Here is a 14737-nt window from a genome sequence, read left to right as displayed (position 1 = left end):
GACTTCGTATACCTCGGCACTTCCGTAAACACAACAAACGACATCAGTTGTGAAATAAAAAGAATAATTGTATTGGCCAACAGATGCTACTTTGGCTTAAGTAAGCACTTTAAAAACAAAGCCACAACTCGTCAAACAAAAATAACGCTTTACAAAACACTGATACTACCCGTGCTGATGTATGGTTCCGAAGCCTGGGTACTTACGCAAGCAGATAAGGCTGTGCTTGGCGTGTTCTACGGACCGATCTGCGTTGACGGTGAATATCGACGTCGTATGAACCACGAGCTGTATCTGCTATACAATGACATCAGTATAGATAAACGTATCGAGATGCAGCGATTGCGTTGGCTAGGCCATATAATAAGAATGAGCGATGATGAACCCGCTAAAAAGGCGTATAAATTCGAGCCAAATGGTGGTGCACGCAGGCCAATGAATATATGGCGCGAACAAGTGGATGAAGAGATGACAAGGCGCGGTATTCCAAAAAGCGAAGCACGAAACAGAGAGAATTGGAGATCTTTTCTTAGTTCGGTCTACGGAACAAATGTTCTGTAATGGGCCAGCCAAGTAAGTAAGTAAGTAAGTAGTGACTTAATGGGTAACAAATTAGGTGATAACCAAACACTGGAATCTGTCAGGCAATTTTAACGGCATAGCATTCGTAAGGTTTACTTCCAAGAGAAGAAGAACCGCATATGGTATATTGAATCTGGCTGCAGAATTTCCAAGGCAATCTGGCCTGCTATCTTTAGAGTTTGAAATAAAAGACACCAAAACCATTCTAATTAATAATTTAGATTTCAGGTCGTATAACTTGTCAAAATACCATTAAAAGAATATAACTCCTTACATTTCATGCATTAGTTGAACTGAAACCCTTTAACTTTATTTCATTCATATTTATTCTCGACGTCAATATTCGTATTTAGCAGTGTTTGTTGTCACAATAATTTCTTTCATGTCCCATGGTATTTTGCACATATCACGTGTTATTATTACAATTAAATAATCATTTTAATATTCATGTCCAAAAGCAAACAAAGATGTAACATAAACAAATGCTAATGTTTCGCTATTACAACGTCGTCCATTGGACGTTTAGTCAGCGAACAGAAACTGCATCGAACTGATGCAAGCGGGCCATAATCGGTTGCCATTAAAAAAGAGCGCGTGCCCACCAATCCTCTATTATATGCTCCAACACCACCTACACCTGTCATGTCATGAGCCTATTACTTAATTTGACATTGGATAGTGTGGAGCCAACCCAGACTTTGCCCCTAATAATGGCCCTCGTTTGGATTATAAACAAAGATTATGCCATTTATGGCACATCACCGATAACAATTGGCCAATATGCCAAGAACTGGCGTAATCGTCGTTATCAAGGCGATTTAGTTGATGAGGTATTGAGAAGAGCCCAGACACCCCATCCTCAAATTCGTTATCAAGTTGAGGGTGAACTTTATCCCAAAGATATGTCCGAGGAAAATATGTCCAGTGATGAGTTATTGGAGAGATTTTATAAAAGTTATGCTAATCGTGAAAAATCCATATGGTTTCTGGATAGCCTGGAAGGTTACCTGTAAGTGTAAATGCAGAAAATGAAATTAATAATTAATACCTAAGTATGTATGTAGTATGTACGTGGAAAGTTTTGTTGTTGTGACGATTTTAAACATTAACGCATGAAAGTTGCATAAGAACAATAATACTGTGCAAGACAAATAAGTAAAGACGGACTTTTTAAACTTTCTACCATAAATAGTCCATATTTATATTAGGCAATTTTCCTTGCGGCAATTGTCAGTTTGATGGGGAGAGAGGTGAGGCATATGGTAACCCTTTGCCTCTCAACACCCTCTCTCGCCTACAAACTGAGAATTGCCTCAAGGATTGCCTCAAGGCTAATTTAAGTATGGACATAATATTGAAACCAGGGCCCTATTCCACGAAACAACTTATCGCTTTTCACTTTACACTTATCAAAAATTAGCAGAAGAAAACGGTTCTGTTGAACACAAAAATTTGAAAAATTTCAAAAATATTGCTAAGTGCAAAATGAAAAGTTGATAAGTTGTTTCGTGGAATAGGGCCCTGCTCTTAGCAATCAACAGACCAGTAGTGGACTTCTGTAACCCATTTTTTGGTTACCGACAAAAATCGGTCAAATTAAAACGTAAAATTATGAACCAGTGAAAGTTGAAAACACTGTAGATATCGGTAGTCATTAGCGGCTAATTTATTTTGGTTGCTAACTTACCGACAAACTTCGTCAATTACCGAATGCATATAATTTCATAAATTTTACCGACTTTTTTTCGATAGCGAAAAAATAAGTTAGAGAATCTCACTACAGGTCCATATTTTGTGGAAACACAATTTCCCAAATTACCATCAATTCGGAGTGCAAAAGGGCCTAATACCTTCATAATTACTTATGTGGGGGCCGCACGTTTTCGATTTCAGATCCAACATCCATTTGATTTGCTTTGCATCTGTTATTGCACGCGGCCAAAATATACGTAGAATCCAGCGAAGGCTGCGATTAGTGAAAACATGCAGTCGTTTCGTAACGTCGCAAAGTGGTTCAGGAAACGATTTTCCTGCATTGCATTGTTTCATATCCACGAGCAAACCATAATATGTCAAAAAATCGGTTCCGATGATAGGATGAGACACATCAGCATACACAAATTTACATTGAAATGATCTTCGGAAACCAAGTGAGGGATATATTACCGTTGTTCCATAGGTTTTTATTGATGTACCATTTGCATCAAAAAGAGAATATTCGTCGGGACGACTGTTGCCTTTCTTATGATCCACGGGTACAACTGAAATGTCAGCACCTGTTTCGATAAGGAAATGTTTTCCTAGAAATTTATCATAAATGAACAGGCGATTCGTTTTGCTAGTCCGATTACTGCTCGCCTCTAGTGACCGGCTTATTGGTTTCCTGGTTGTTGGTTGCTTTTGATCGTGCATGGTTGTCGGCATTTATTTGCTCTCTGACCGAAACGACGATGATAATAACATATACCTGGTGCGTTGGAGTTGGTACGTCTGTTGCTTTGAGACCTACTTCTAGAAGTATTTCTTGAACAAGTTTCGTGCAACTGCTGGACCGCTGCAGTGAGTGTTTCAATCTGTTTAGACATCGCTGAGAAATCGAATGATGTGTTTCCGACTGCAACACTTGAAATGCCGTTAGGTGTTGATACGTCTGCGATTTTGTCAGCCATCTTTGCAATTACTTCAAGGGATTCCGACGATGTAGACAAGATTGCTTGTGTATCGTCGTTAACACCACCATTAGCAAGATTTTTCACGCAAGATTTTTTTCTGTTCGAATTATCGTGTTCTCCAGGCAGCCACCCAGACGGACGACTCCAAGTTTTCTGAAACAGATTACTCCCAAACACACTTTAGCCCTAAAACCATTATTTCTATGAGACACATTTTGACTAAAGACTGAAAGTATAAAAGAATGCATACGTGTACAGACCCTGAATTGGTCGCCAGAATTTCATTTTAAAACCATTTATGAGAAGAACCACGATAGGAAACCAGAATTTCTATAAGAGAAGTCAAACGATTGGACTCCAAAATTAGTCTATTAACACGATTGGGCTACAGAATTTGTCATTTACATACCCGCGATTGGGTACTAGAATTTCATGATGGACATCCTCACTATTGCTTAGCACTAGTTCTCTATCAAGAAAACCACTATCGGCCTTCAGAAATTCTTTGTGATAAGATCAACGATTGGACACCAAAATATCTTTACGGAAATAACTACAATTGGGTTCTTTATGACAACAACAATGATTGAACACCTGAATTTTCGAAAATGAAAAATTTACCATACTCTGATACCGCAGCGTGATAAAATACCAAAAAAAAGAAAACACGTGTCTCGACGTTTTTTCCTTTATTTATATAACTCCTAAATTCTCCTGTAAATAAAAAAAACACTAGTGGATAACGACATGATATCCAAACGTTCCCTCTACATAAATTAATTCTCTACTAATCCAATTTACTTTCCATAAATTACTGAAAAAAATTGGAGTGGAAAATTGAAGCCGTGATTTTGAACTTTTCTGAAGTAGGAAACAAAGGAAAGGTCCTCAACATTCCATGTAAACAATATATATCTATATATATATATATATATATATATATATATATATATATATATATATATATATATATATGAGATTATTAATATATCCATTGTTTTGAACATATTAAGTCTGATATATTACCAACAAAGTTCTGAAAAGAAGGGGAAATTGGCCAAGAAGTCTTACGTCATTTGAATTGAAAATAGTAATGAAAATTATTTTATCAGTAATATAAGTCCAAAATAAGGTTTACATAATTGCTTAATAAGAAATTTTCGCTAACATGAACTTTCAAAATTTTGGTCAATTTGAAATACATGTATTTTGTTTTTGTATTTTTGAACGCACACGCAACACGCAGAGTTATAGGTTTGGCCTTTACTTATTTATTGCTCATACGTTACAATGCCAGTAAGTCTTTCAGACCAAATTCAAGAACCAGAAATATTAGTGACAAAGGTACACAGTAGTATAGGTCCACGTTTTGATATAGCACCATTGAACGGTTCCTCCCGATTTTTGGTATATTGAAGGTTTTGGCAAGATTATCTTATCGAATTGTCTGAAATTTTGTATTTGGTATTCTTTGAGACTATAAAATGTTCCACCAGAAATTTGTCGGTATAGGCCCACGGTTTGATATAGCCCCTATTGAAAGGTACCTCCCGATTTTCGGTATTTTAAAGATTTTGGCCACATTATCTTACCGAAATGGCTGAATTTTGGTCAGGGCTTCGGAGTCGGAGTTGGAGTCTGGAGTCGGAGTCTAGCAAATTTTGCTGGAGTCGGAGTCGGAGCCGGAGTCGTCAAAAAAAGCTCGACTCCGACTCCGGGCAACAATCTGTTCTACATTTATCAAAATTTGTCAAATCAATTTAAATTATTTAAATGATCATAATTAAAAAACAAGTAAGCCAAGGCTATAGTCGGACGGGGCCGACCATGTGATACCCTACACCTTTACACTGGGAATTAGCTTTTCAAAAATCAAAATTTATTTATGGAACAAATAATCTTATTGTAAGAAATAACTTTGTGGATTCTGGTACCGTATCACACCAAGCTTAAATAATAATATAATAATTGTTTCACAAACATGTCAGAAGGGACAAGTTAGACTTCTCTTATATCAATGACTGAGTGTACCCCGTTCATGAGGGTTTTATATGTCTGAAATGCTCAGAAAATGTCGCAAATCTTACTGAAGGATATTTTGCCACAGTTGAAAATTTGATTTTGCCTGTCTGGGGAATCGTTTTGCAAAAAGGTAGCAAAGCGAGCCATGCTGCAATGTACATATGTATAAAAATCCAATTAGACAATTAAAACGTTAGTGCACCATGTAATTTGCAATAATGCAAAAACTGGGAATAGGAAAATGTGGTTCTCTACACAAAACACATTATATATTAAGCAGTAGGCCCGTTATCTAGCAGACACGTTCTGCATCAGGGGGAAGATCAGTAGTTCTATTTCCATATGTAGTCTACTTTGCCGGCATATGCCCTCCAGGAAATAATATATAGACCAAAAATATTTTTTTTTTTGTATTTTTCATACAAAAGTAATGGTCCATTTCACCCGTTAAATAATATCAGATCATCATCCAAAATTGTAACAACTTCTTCTACCTAAACTTTTACCTCGTGCAAAATTTTGTGACTATTGAGCTATAATTGCGACCTCTAGACTGTTAATTACTACACTACAACAAAAAACTGGATATATTAGGTTGTAGCTCTGTTGTCTGATCACGTACATCAACGTAATCGACATCAGTTCAAAGGTCAAGAGATCGTCTTTCAAATATAACTCACGAGGAAAGAATGTGTCTTTCAGGAACAAAGATATAAGCTGTATATTAAAAATTTTCACAATTTTCACGCAAAAGTTGTGGTCCATTTAACCCTCTAAATATTATCTGATCGCCATCTCAAATTGCAAGCTTCTTCTCTGTCATATACTCTTACCTTATTTAAAAATTCGAGGCGATCGGACTATTATTGCGACCTACAGAGCAGCTACAAAATCGGATAAAAATTATGTTTTTGGTCCATTTCACCGGCTAAATATTTCACGATCATCACCAATTAAAATAGCGATCTATTCTGATGTGAAACCGACATCCATACCAAATTTCGTGACGATCGGTCCATAATTGCGGCCTGGAGTTTGATTACAATTTATAATGGACAGACGGACACACGGACGGACGAACACACCTCAAAATCGCTTTATCTCGTCGATATATGAAGATTGGTATACCACATTGGGGGTCTCCGACGAATATTTCGCGGTGTTACATGAATTTTTACCAAAACAAACTTATAATACCCTTTCCACATAGTGGTGTAGGGTATAAAAACTCTTACCCCCATTATTATAAGTCTTCTTTTGTTAGATTTTGGATTTACCGAACAGATTTATAGCGTTCCGGTTAACTTAAAGTTAAAAGTGATGATTGAATTTCAAAAAGGAGCTTCTTGGCATTAACTTTCAATGTAAAAATTATATTTTTAAAGCCTACAAATGGTTTTTTTTGCGTTTTCAAATCCATCAGACAGTAAATGAACACATATAATAATGGACCATAATCTCTATTTTGACTACAAAATGCATATCGGAAACATTTTTGGGTCAATTGATTGGAATAATGTTTGCATGTTCCAAATATACTTAGGGAAGATCTTTTAGAAGATTTACAGGCCATTTTATAGAAGACTAACTGGTCTTCTCTTGTTGTTATACCCTATACCACAATGTGGAAAAGGGTATTATAAGTTTGTTTTGGTAAAATTTCATGTAACACCGCGAAATATTCGTCGGAGACCCCCAATGTGGTATACCAATCTTCATATCTCGACGAGATAATGCTATTTTGAGATGTGTGTCTGTCCGTCCGTCCGTCTGTTCATTATAAATTGTAAACACGCTCCAGGCCGCAATTATGGACCGATCGTCGCGAAATTTTATATGAAGGTCGGGTTCAGATCAGAATAGATCCCTATTCTTATTGGTGATGATCGTGAAATAATTAGCGGGTGAAATGGACCAAAAACATAATATTTATCCAATTTTCTAGCGGCTCTGTAGGTCTCAATAATAGTCCGATCAACGCGTAATTTTAAATAATCACAAATGAGAAGCTTGCAATTTGAGATGGCGATCGGATAATATTTAGAGGGTTGAATGGACCAAAACTTTTGTGTGAAAATTGTAAAAATTTTTAATATACAGCTTATATCTTAATTCCTGGAAGTGACATTCCGGACAAGTGAGATATACTTGAAAGTGGAACGATTGCCCTTTCAATTGATGCCAATTATGTTGGTGTGCATGATCAGATAACAGAGTTACAGCCAAATATATTCCGCTATTTGTTTGTAGTGTAATAATAAACTCGCTAGAAGTCGCAATTATACATCAATAGTCACGAAATTTTGCACCGGATAAGAGTATAGGTCGAAAAAGTTGCCTACAATTTTGAATGACGATCTGATATTCTTTAGCGGGTGAAATGGAACATTACTTTTGTATGAAAAATATAAAAATTTTATTTTTGGTCGATATTTTAATTCCTTGAGGACATAAATATTTCGCAAAGTAGCCCACATATGGAAAAAACTACTGACCTTTCCTCTGATGTAAATTGCAATAAAGTGTTTACTAGATAACGGGCCTACTGCCTAATATATAATGGGTTCTGTGTAGAGAACCACATTTTTATCCCATGCTACATATTGTCTCTCCAAAAGTTTATGTAACACCACGAAATATTCGTCCTGGACCCCTTATTTGGTATGCCAAAATTCATATCTCGACGAGATAAAGCCATTTAGCGATGTGTGTCCGTCCATTAAAAATTGTAAACAAGCCTAAGGCCGCAATTATAGACCGATTGTAACGAATTTTTTAAGGAGGTTGTGTTTGGGCCAGAATAGAAATGATTAGTTTTTGGTGATGATCGTGAAATGTTCAGGGGATGAAATGGACCAAAAAAAAAAAAAAATTAACCAATTTTGTAGCGGCTCTGTAAGTCAAAATAATAACCCGCAAAATTTTAAACAAAGTTTGAGTTTATGATGAAGAAGAAGCGTACAAACCAACGTGAAGATCAGATAATACTTAGCGGGTTAAATGGACTGAAACTTTTGTGTGAAATTGGTAAAAATTTCAATAACGTAGCGGTTAAACAACGGATGTAGTAGTACTACATAAGTGGGTTTCATTACATTTTAGTTTGTGTGAACTAAATTTTCCTTTCCTGCTACAAAAATGTCTTTGTCATGCTAGATAACTTTTTGGTTTTGGTCATAAATATTATACATTACATCTCTGATATTTGATAATTAAATTTTCACAATCATTGAAAAGAAGTTCCGTGGTGAGCGATTGTCCAGGGATAGTGGTATAGGGTATCCCATGGTCGGCTCCGTCCGACTATAGACTTTTCTTACTTGTTTTTTATTAGAAGTCGTTTATGTCTGCTGTGAAAGAACCTGTTTTACTTCTATGAAAGACATTGTAGTGCTTTAAGGGAAATCATACGAAAGACCTACTAGACTTCTTGCTGAATTTGTATGAGAAAAGTTAGAATGTTCTTAAAGACGATGTTCCTGCTATTTTTTAAACGACATATTCGCTCTTTTGAAGAATCATGCGTCTTTTATAAAGAAGTCTGCTTTTTTATAATAGAATTGTGTGTGGTTATCTATAAGTAAACCTACTTAACCATTTCTCTCTCTCTATTTAAGGAGATATTCCTATGCTATCCTATTGTTCTTCGATGAGAAGAGATCAAATGATTTTTCGATTAAGTCATGGATCTGGGATAAATTTGTCAATATATTTAGGCTGAGGAATGAAAAATATTTAACAAATTGACGTTAAATTATGAGCATTACCTCTATAGGATGGTGGATATATAAATTTCTAGAACTATTTAATCATTCCCGATTGTCAGTTCGGCTTAGCCGTACTAAACGTTGGTTTTACTTGTATTCTTTTTGAGGTGGTAGACAAAAGACACTTTCCACCATAAGATAATAACTTCTCATTACGTTTGAAACACATCAAAATATTCGTCGGGAACTTTATAAAGCATAAAGATGTGAAATTGCCGGTATAGGTTTACGATTTAGTATAACGGCACGGCCCGATTTTATGTATTTCGAAGGTTTTCTTTTGTCACATTACGTGATGCAATACGTAAAAAATAACTATGGACGGACAAGAATCCGAGATATTGTCCTTGAAGATGAAGAGTTATGTAGGCAAAGGCCTACAAGTGTAAATCAAAATTCTTAACGGTTTGAAGAAAATGATCCCTTTTGACATAAAGGTTTCAAGTAACCTTAACCACGAAAGTGTATGTTAAGGGGCACTACGCTATTTGGTCTTCTATCACGTTGCGGTGTTAAAATGTCGTTAATTTTCCATAACTCAAAAAATTACAAAGAGTGTTACCGGTCAGTAATTATGGTAATTTGGCATTTCGAGTCTCATTGGGTACATAAGTCAAATTCGGAAAATTGTAAATATACTCGTATGTCGGTGTTTAGGTAGAGAAACCTTGTACCGATACCGTCCGATTGCAGTTTCTTGGAAGGGTTTTGCTACATATTCTGAAGTGCGAAGTATGCTGAAGTGCTTGTTACTTTGTATTCCGTATTGTCAACGAAAAAAAAACGAACAATATAGGTCTAAGTTTTGGTATCCTACCAATGTAATGTATCTTGAAAGTTCAAACTGAGATGACTGTAATTTAAGTTGTGAATTTTATTTTATCTATTTTCGGAGTCGACTCCGGAGTTGGAGTCGGAGTCGGAGTCGAGAAAAAAATTGGACTGGAGTCGGAGTCTGACCAAAAATGGCTCGACTCCGAAGCCCTGATTTTGGTATATGTTTTTCTTTGAGTCTACACAACTTTTCCCCAGAAATTTATTAGTGTAGGTCCATGATTTCATATAGCCCCCATAGAACGGTACCTCCCTATTTCCGGTATTTTTAAGGTAGTGTCCTCAATATTCCATCGAAATGGCTGAAATTTGGTACTCATTTAGAGTATTAAACGTTTCATATGAAATTTGTCAGTAAATGTCCACGCCTTCATATAGCGCCATAAAACGGTACCACCCGATTTCGGCATTTTGAAGATTCTGGCCACAATAATCCACCGAAATGGCTGAAATTTCGTATTTGGTCTTAACTTGGGGTATTAAACGTTCCATATGAAATTTGTCGGTATAGGTCCACGCCCCCAAAGAACGGTACTTCCCGATTTTCGGTATTTTGATGGTTGTGGCCACAATAATCCACCGAAATGGCTGATATTTGGTATTTGGTCTTCGTTAGGGGTATAAAATATTCTCGCAGGAACTTGTCGGTAGAGGTCCACCCCTTAGTATAGCCCCCATATTTACGGTATTTTGAAGGTTGTGGGCTCAATATTCCACCGAAATGGCTGAAATTTGGTATTTATTCTTTGTTGGAGGTAAAGGCCTTTCTGACAGAAATTCATCGGTATAGGTCCACGTTTCCATGTTCGTTGAGTCTAAACACATGCCGCCAGAAATTTGTAGGTATAGATCGACGTGTTGATATAGCCCCATGGAACGGTATTTACCCAATTTCGGTATTTTGAAGGTTAGCCACCTGGTTTTACCGAACTTGCTGAAACTTGGTGTTAGGCTTCTTCATAAACGAAAGAAAACACCTTGTTCCATTTTACTATAATACAATTCGTGGTTGAGGTTATAACAAGTTCGGCCTGGCCGAACTTAACGCCGTTCTTACTTGTTTTAGCTTTTGTTTATTAAATTATGAATTCCTTATATTTGTGGTTTCCAATAGTAAAGATATGCATAAATAAAAAGAAAAATAAAAAATAAATTTATAACTTTGTTTTCTTAAAAAAATATCATTTTAAAAAAATGTGCTTAAGCTTTGTCCGACACTGTATATTCCCTCTTTAATCATGAGGCTGAGGGTATAATTTCGGAGGCTACCCACAATATTTTGGGGAATGGATGAAGGTGTTTGTACAATGAATACCTGCCAAATGTAATGCCGTTTTTTCTAGTTTGTGTCACTTAGTCCACCATAATGTCCCTTTCTTTTTCTCATTTTAGAAAATTCGAAAGAGATTTATTGGATCCCAAACACCACTATCATCGCAGCGGCTATTTTGTGCTAGTTTATACGGGTAAGGAAGCTGATCGTTTGAACAACATCAAAGAGATGTTTCGTCGCTTGTTCAGTATCTACGTGACAAATGTGAATGTGATGTTAATGGTGGGTAAATATCCCTATCTGTATACCTATTTTCCATTTACCCCCAATAAGTGTCACTCATCGAATCCCAGCTATTTTGCCTCATTCAAGGGAATTGAAAAGAATGCAAATTTTACTTTGGGTAAAAGTTTATTTCCCACTAAAGTAGAGAACATGCACGGGTGTACCTTAACGATATTAACCTGGACTTATTTACCGTATATTGTGGTGGAGAGAAATGAGGAGACAGGAGAGCTAATATCTTTACACGGTATTGAGGGTTCGGTAATATCAGTGCTGGCCGAAAGAATGAATTTTACAATACGTGTTAAGGAACCCAATCCCAAGGATAGGGGTGATATATATCCCAATGGTACGGCAACGGGAGCAGCTAAAATGGTAAGACAGGGAGAGATAGAGAGCTAAAATGTGAGTTTATAACTGAATTTATTTTTTTTCTATTTTCCTTCTCTGCAGATCCTTGAAAGGGAAGCCAATATTACCATTATCTCCTACATGTACAACAAAGATCGAGCAGATCATATGTCAGCCAGTGCCAGCTATCTTAATTTACCCTATATCCTGGCCATGCCCAAGGGCAAACCGTTGACACCATTTCAACGTCTGATAAAACCGTTTCGTTACATAATATGGTCCTGCTTTACTTCCAGCTTCTTCTTTGCCATTCTTATGATCTACTATGTACGATTTTTGGGCAAAACCAAACTAATTGACTTTATTTTTGGCCAGGGCAATCGCCTACCCTTCACCAATCTACTGTCTACCCTTTTGGGTGGTGCTGTTTATAGCATCCTGCCTTATAGGAATTTTGCACGCTTCCTGCTAACCGTTTGGATTTTATATACCTTGGTGCTGAGAACAGCTTATTCCGGTGCACTCTATAATATACTACAGGACGGTAAGGCTCGCAACAATCTACAAACTCTGCAAGAAGTGGTGGATCACAATTTTACGATTTATGCATTTCCTGCTGTGGCAAAAGTTCTCGAATTTCTTGATCCCAAACCAAATATCGGCGTTGTTGATGCTGTCAATACGGTACCTAAACTTTTTGAGAAGATATCCGACGTCGATAATAGGGAAAAGGTTGCCTTGTGCCTCCTGGAATATTCTATAAGATCCTATAATCAAATGAATCCTACAAGACGTGTGGAAATTTTACCCCAAGCTTTAATCACCACACCCATTGTATTCTATATGCCACATCATTCGTACATAAGAGACCAGACAGGCCAGCTGATAATGCAAATGTTACAGGCTGGCATAATGAAGCGTTTGGAATCGGTGTACTTATATATCGCCTGGAAATCACAACGCAGCCAAGGTGAGCCGACAAGATTATCATTTCATTTATTATTGGGTATATTTTCTGCTTACGCAGTTTTTTTGATATTTTGCTTTTTTGTTTTTCTTCTGGAGCTGTGCAGCTCAAGGGTGGGATGGTTGCGGGGTTTATTGGAATTTTTAAATGTATAATAAATGAAATTTTTGGAAAACCTAAAATGATGTTTTATTTTAATAAAGGACAATTTAAACAAAGCGTTAAGTTCGGCCGGGCGGAACTTTTTATATCCTTCACCATGATATGTTTTGAAATAAAATTGATTAATTAGTTTATTTTCTGTTACGAAATACCAATGCCCACAATATGACATAAATGCCAACGTAAATCTTGCCCAAAATATAGATAAAAAACCAAAAACAAGTGGTACTGTTATACGGGCCTATAATGTCAATTGCTCGTGGAGAAGTTTTGTGACCACTGGGAAATCCAAATGTCAAAGTTCTCCTGTGTAGAAAGTATATCTAAAATTCTCGAAAAAAATCAAACGATTAAATTGGGAGGTAGCTTTATATGAGGCTATACGAAAACATTGACCCACGTCGACAATGTTTGGTGGAGGAGTTTTGAGACCACTAGGAACCCCAAGTGTCAAATAACAGGTAGTTCGGTGAAAGTGTATCTAAAATCCTCAAAATACCTAAAATCGTAATCACAAAATATGGACTTATGTTCACAATTTTGGGTGGTGATCGCTGGGAACTTTAAATGAAAAGTTACAGGTCGTTCATTCAAAAATTGTAGCTAAAATCCTCACTTTAAAACTTTTTTTTTTTTAATTCATATTTATTAATGCATTCTATCTAAATTTTGATATTCACATTATGCTTGACTTTTGTATGTTAAATCAATACTGTAGACATCACCCAATGGTGAGCCTAAATTAAAATATTAAAATATTAGATTATTTAATATAAACTATATAGTAATATAATTATATTTAATGAATATTATTCTATAATGTTTATAAGATCTTGTGGGGCAGTTCTTCTCAGTCTCCGAAACGTTTCTGTGTTTGCCATTAAGTCGGCTGCAAGAGGATTTGGGTGTGATTCTATTTTTAGCTTGTAGTTTTTTAGTTGGTATGTTATCTCTTCTTTTACGGTTTTTATATTTAACTCCTCGTGGAGCCGCTTATTCGTGATGTAGTACGGAGCACCAGCTATTTTACGCAGTGTTTTGGATTGAAATTGCTGAATAATTTTTATTGTTGTATTGGATGCTGTTCCCCATAATTGTATGCCATATGTCCATATGGGCTTTATGATGCATTTGTAAATTAGTAATTTATTCTCAAGACACAGTTTTGAATTTGGACCAATCAGATAATTCATTTTGTTGACTTGCAAGTCCAGAGCTTTCCTCTTTGTTTTTATGTGCTTGTTCCAGTTTAGTTTCTTATCTAAGTAGAGACCAAGGTATTTGACTTCATTGCACTGTGGAAGTTCTATTTGGTTCATCTGAACTGGAGGAGGATTTCCATGTTTGAGGGCAAATGTTACGTGGGTAGACTTTGTCTCGTTTGCTTTTATTCTCCAGGACTTTAGACATGAGCACAGTGTATTCAGGTAATTTTGGAGCAAATTACTTGCAGTTGTAGGATTTTTATCGATAGCAAGCACAGCTGTATCGTCAGCGAATGTGCCGACAATAGCAGTTTCAGATTGCGGAAGATCAGATGTAAATAGAAGGTACAAAATTGGGCCCAGTACACTTCCTTGGGGTACGCCAGCTCGTATGGCTCTTAAGTCGCTTCTCTCATTAGACTCATATATATAAAAGTGTCTGTTTTTAATATAAAACTGGAGATAGGGAAGTGTTTTGACCGCGAAATTGAGGTTAGTTTGGTTAAAAAAGTATAGCTAAAATCTTCAGAATACATAAAATATGAAGCTGTCGTTATATGGGGATTAAAACTGGAAAATCAAATGTCGATGTACTTCTGTGAAGAAAGTATTTCTAA

The 14737-nt window shown here is 36.3% G+C and overlaps 1 protein-coding gene across 1 annotated transcript; it reads left to right on the top strand.

The window, feature by feature from the left end:
* Window positions 1–1080: 1080 nt before the first annotated feature.
* LOC141397065 (uncharacterized) lies at window positions 1081–12935 on the top strand. The gene is made up of 3 exons (XM_073972914.1): window positions 1081–1591; window positions 11270–11810; window positions 11889–12935. The coding sequence occupies exons 1-3, from the start codon at window positions 1230–1232 to the stop codon at window positions 12906–12908; spliced, it is 1923 nt and encodes a 640-aa protein (XP_073829015.1). The 5' UTR covers window positions 1081–1229; the 3' UTR covers window positions 12909–12935.
* The last annotated feature ends 1802 nt before the right edge of the window (window positions 12936–14737 follow it).

The sequence above is a fragment of the Musca autumnalis genome, unplaced genomic scaffold (assembly GCF_047663935.1).
Source record: "Musca autumnalis isolate F117 unplaced genomic scaffold, ASM4766393v1 scaffold_3, whole genome shotgun sequence".
NCBI classification, from domain to species: domain Eukaryota; kingdom Metazoa; phylum Arthropoda; class Insecta; order Diptera; family Muscidae; genus Musca; species Musca autumnalis.
The sequence above is the reverse complement of the archived record's forward strand: the minus strand, read 5'-3'. Positions and strand labels throughout refer to the sequence as shown.

Coding starts and splice junctions, on each gene's coding strand:
- LOC141397065 (XM_073972914.1), top strand. CDS start 1,230: ATGAGCCTATTACTTAATTTGACATTGGATAGTGTGGAGCCAACCCAG. Junction 1,592..11,269: donor GATAGCCTGGAAGGTTACCT/GTAAGTGTAAAT, acceptor TTCTCATTTTAG/AAAATTCGAAAGAGATTTAT. Junction 11,811..11,888: donor CAACGGGAGCAGCTAAAATG/GTAAGACAGGGA, acceptor CCTTCTCTGCAG/ATCCTTGAAAGGGAAGCCAA.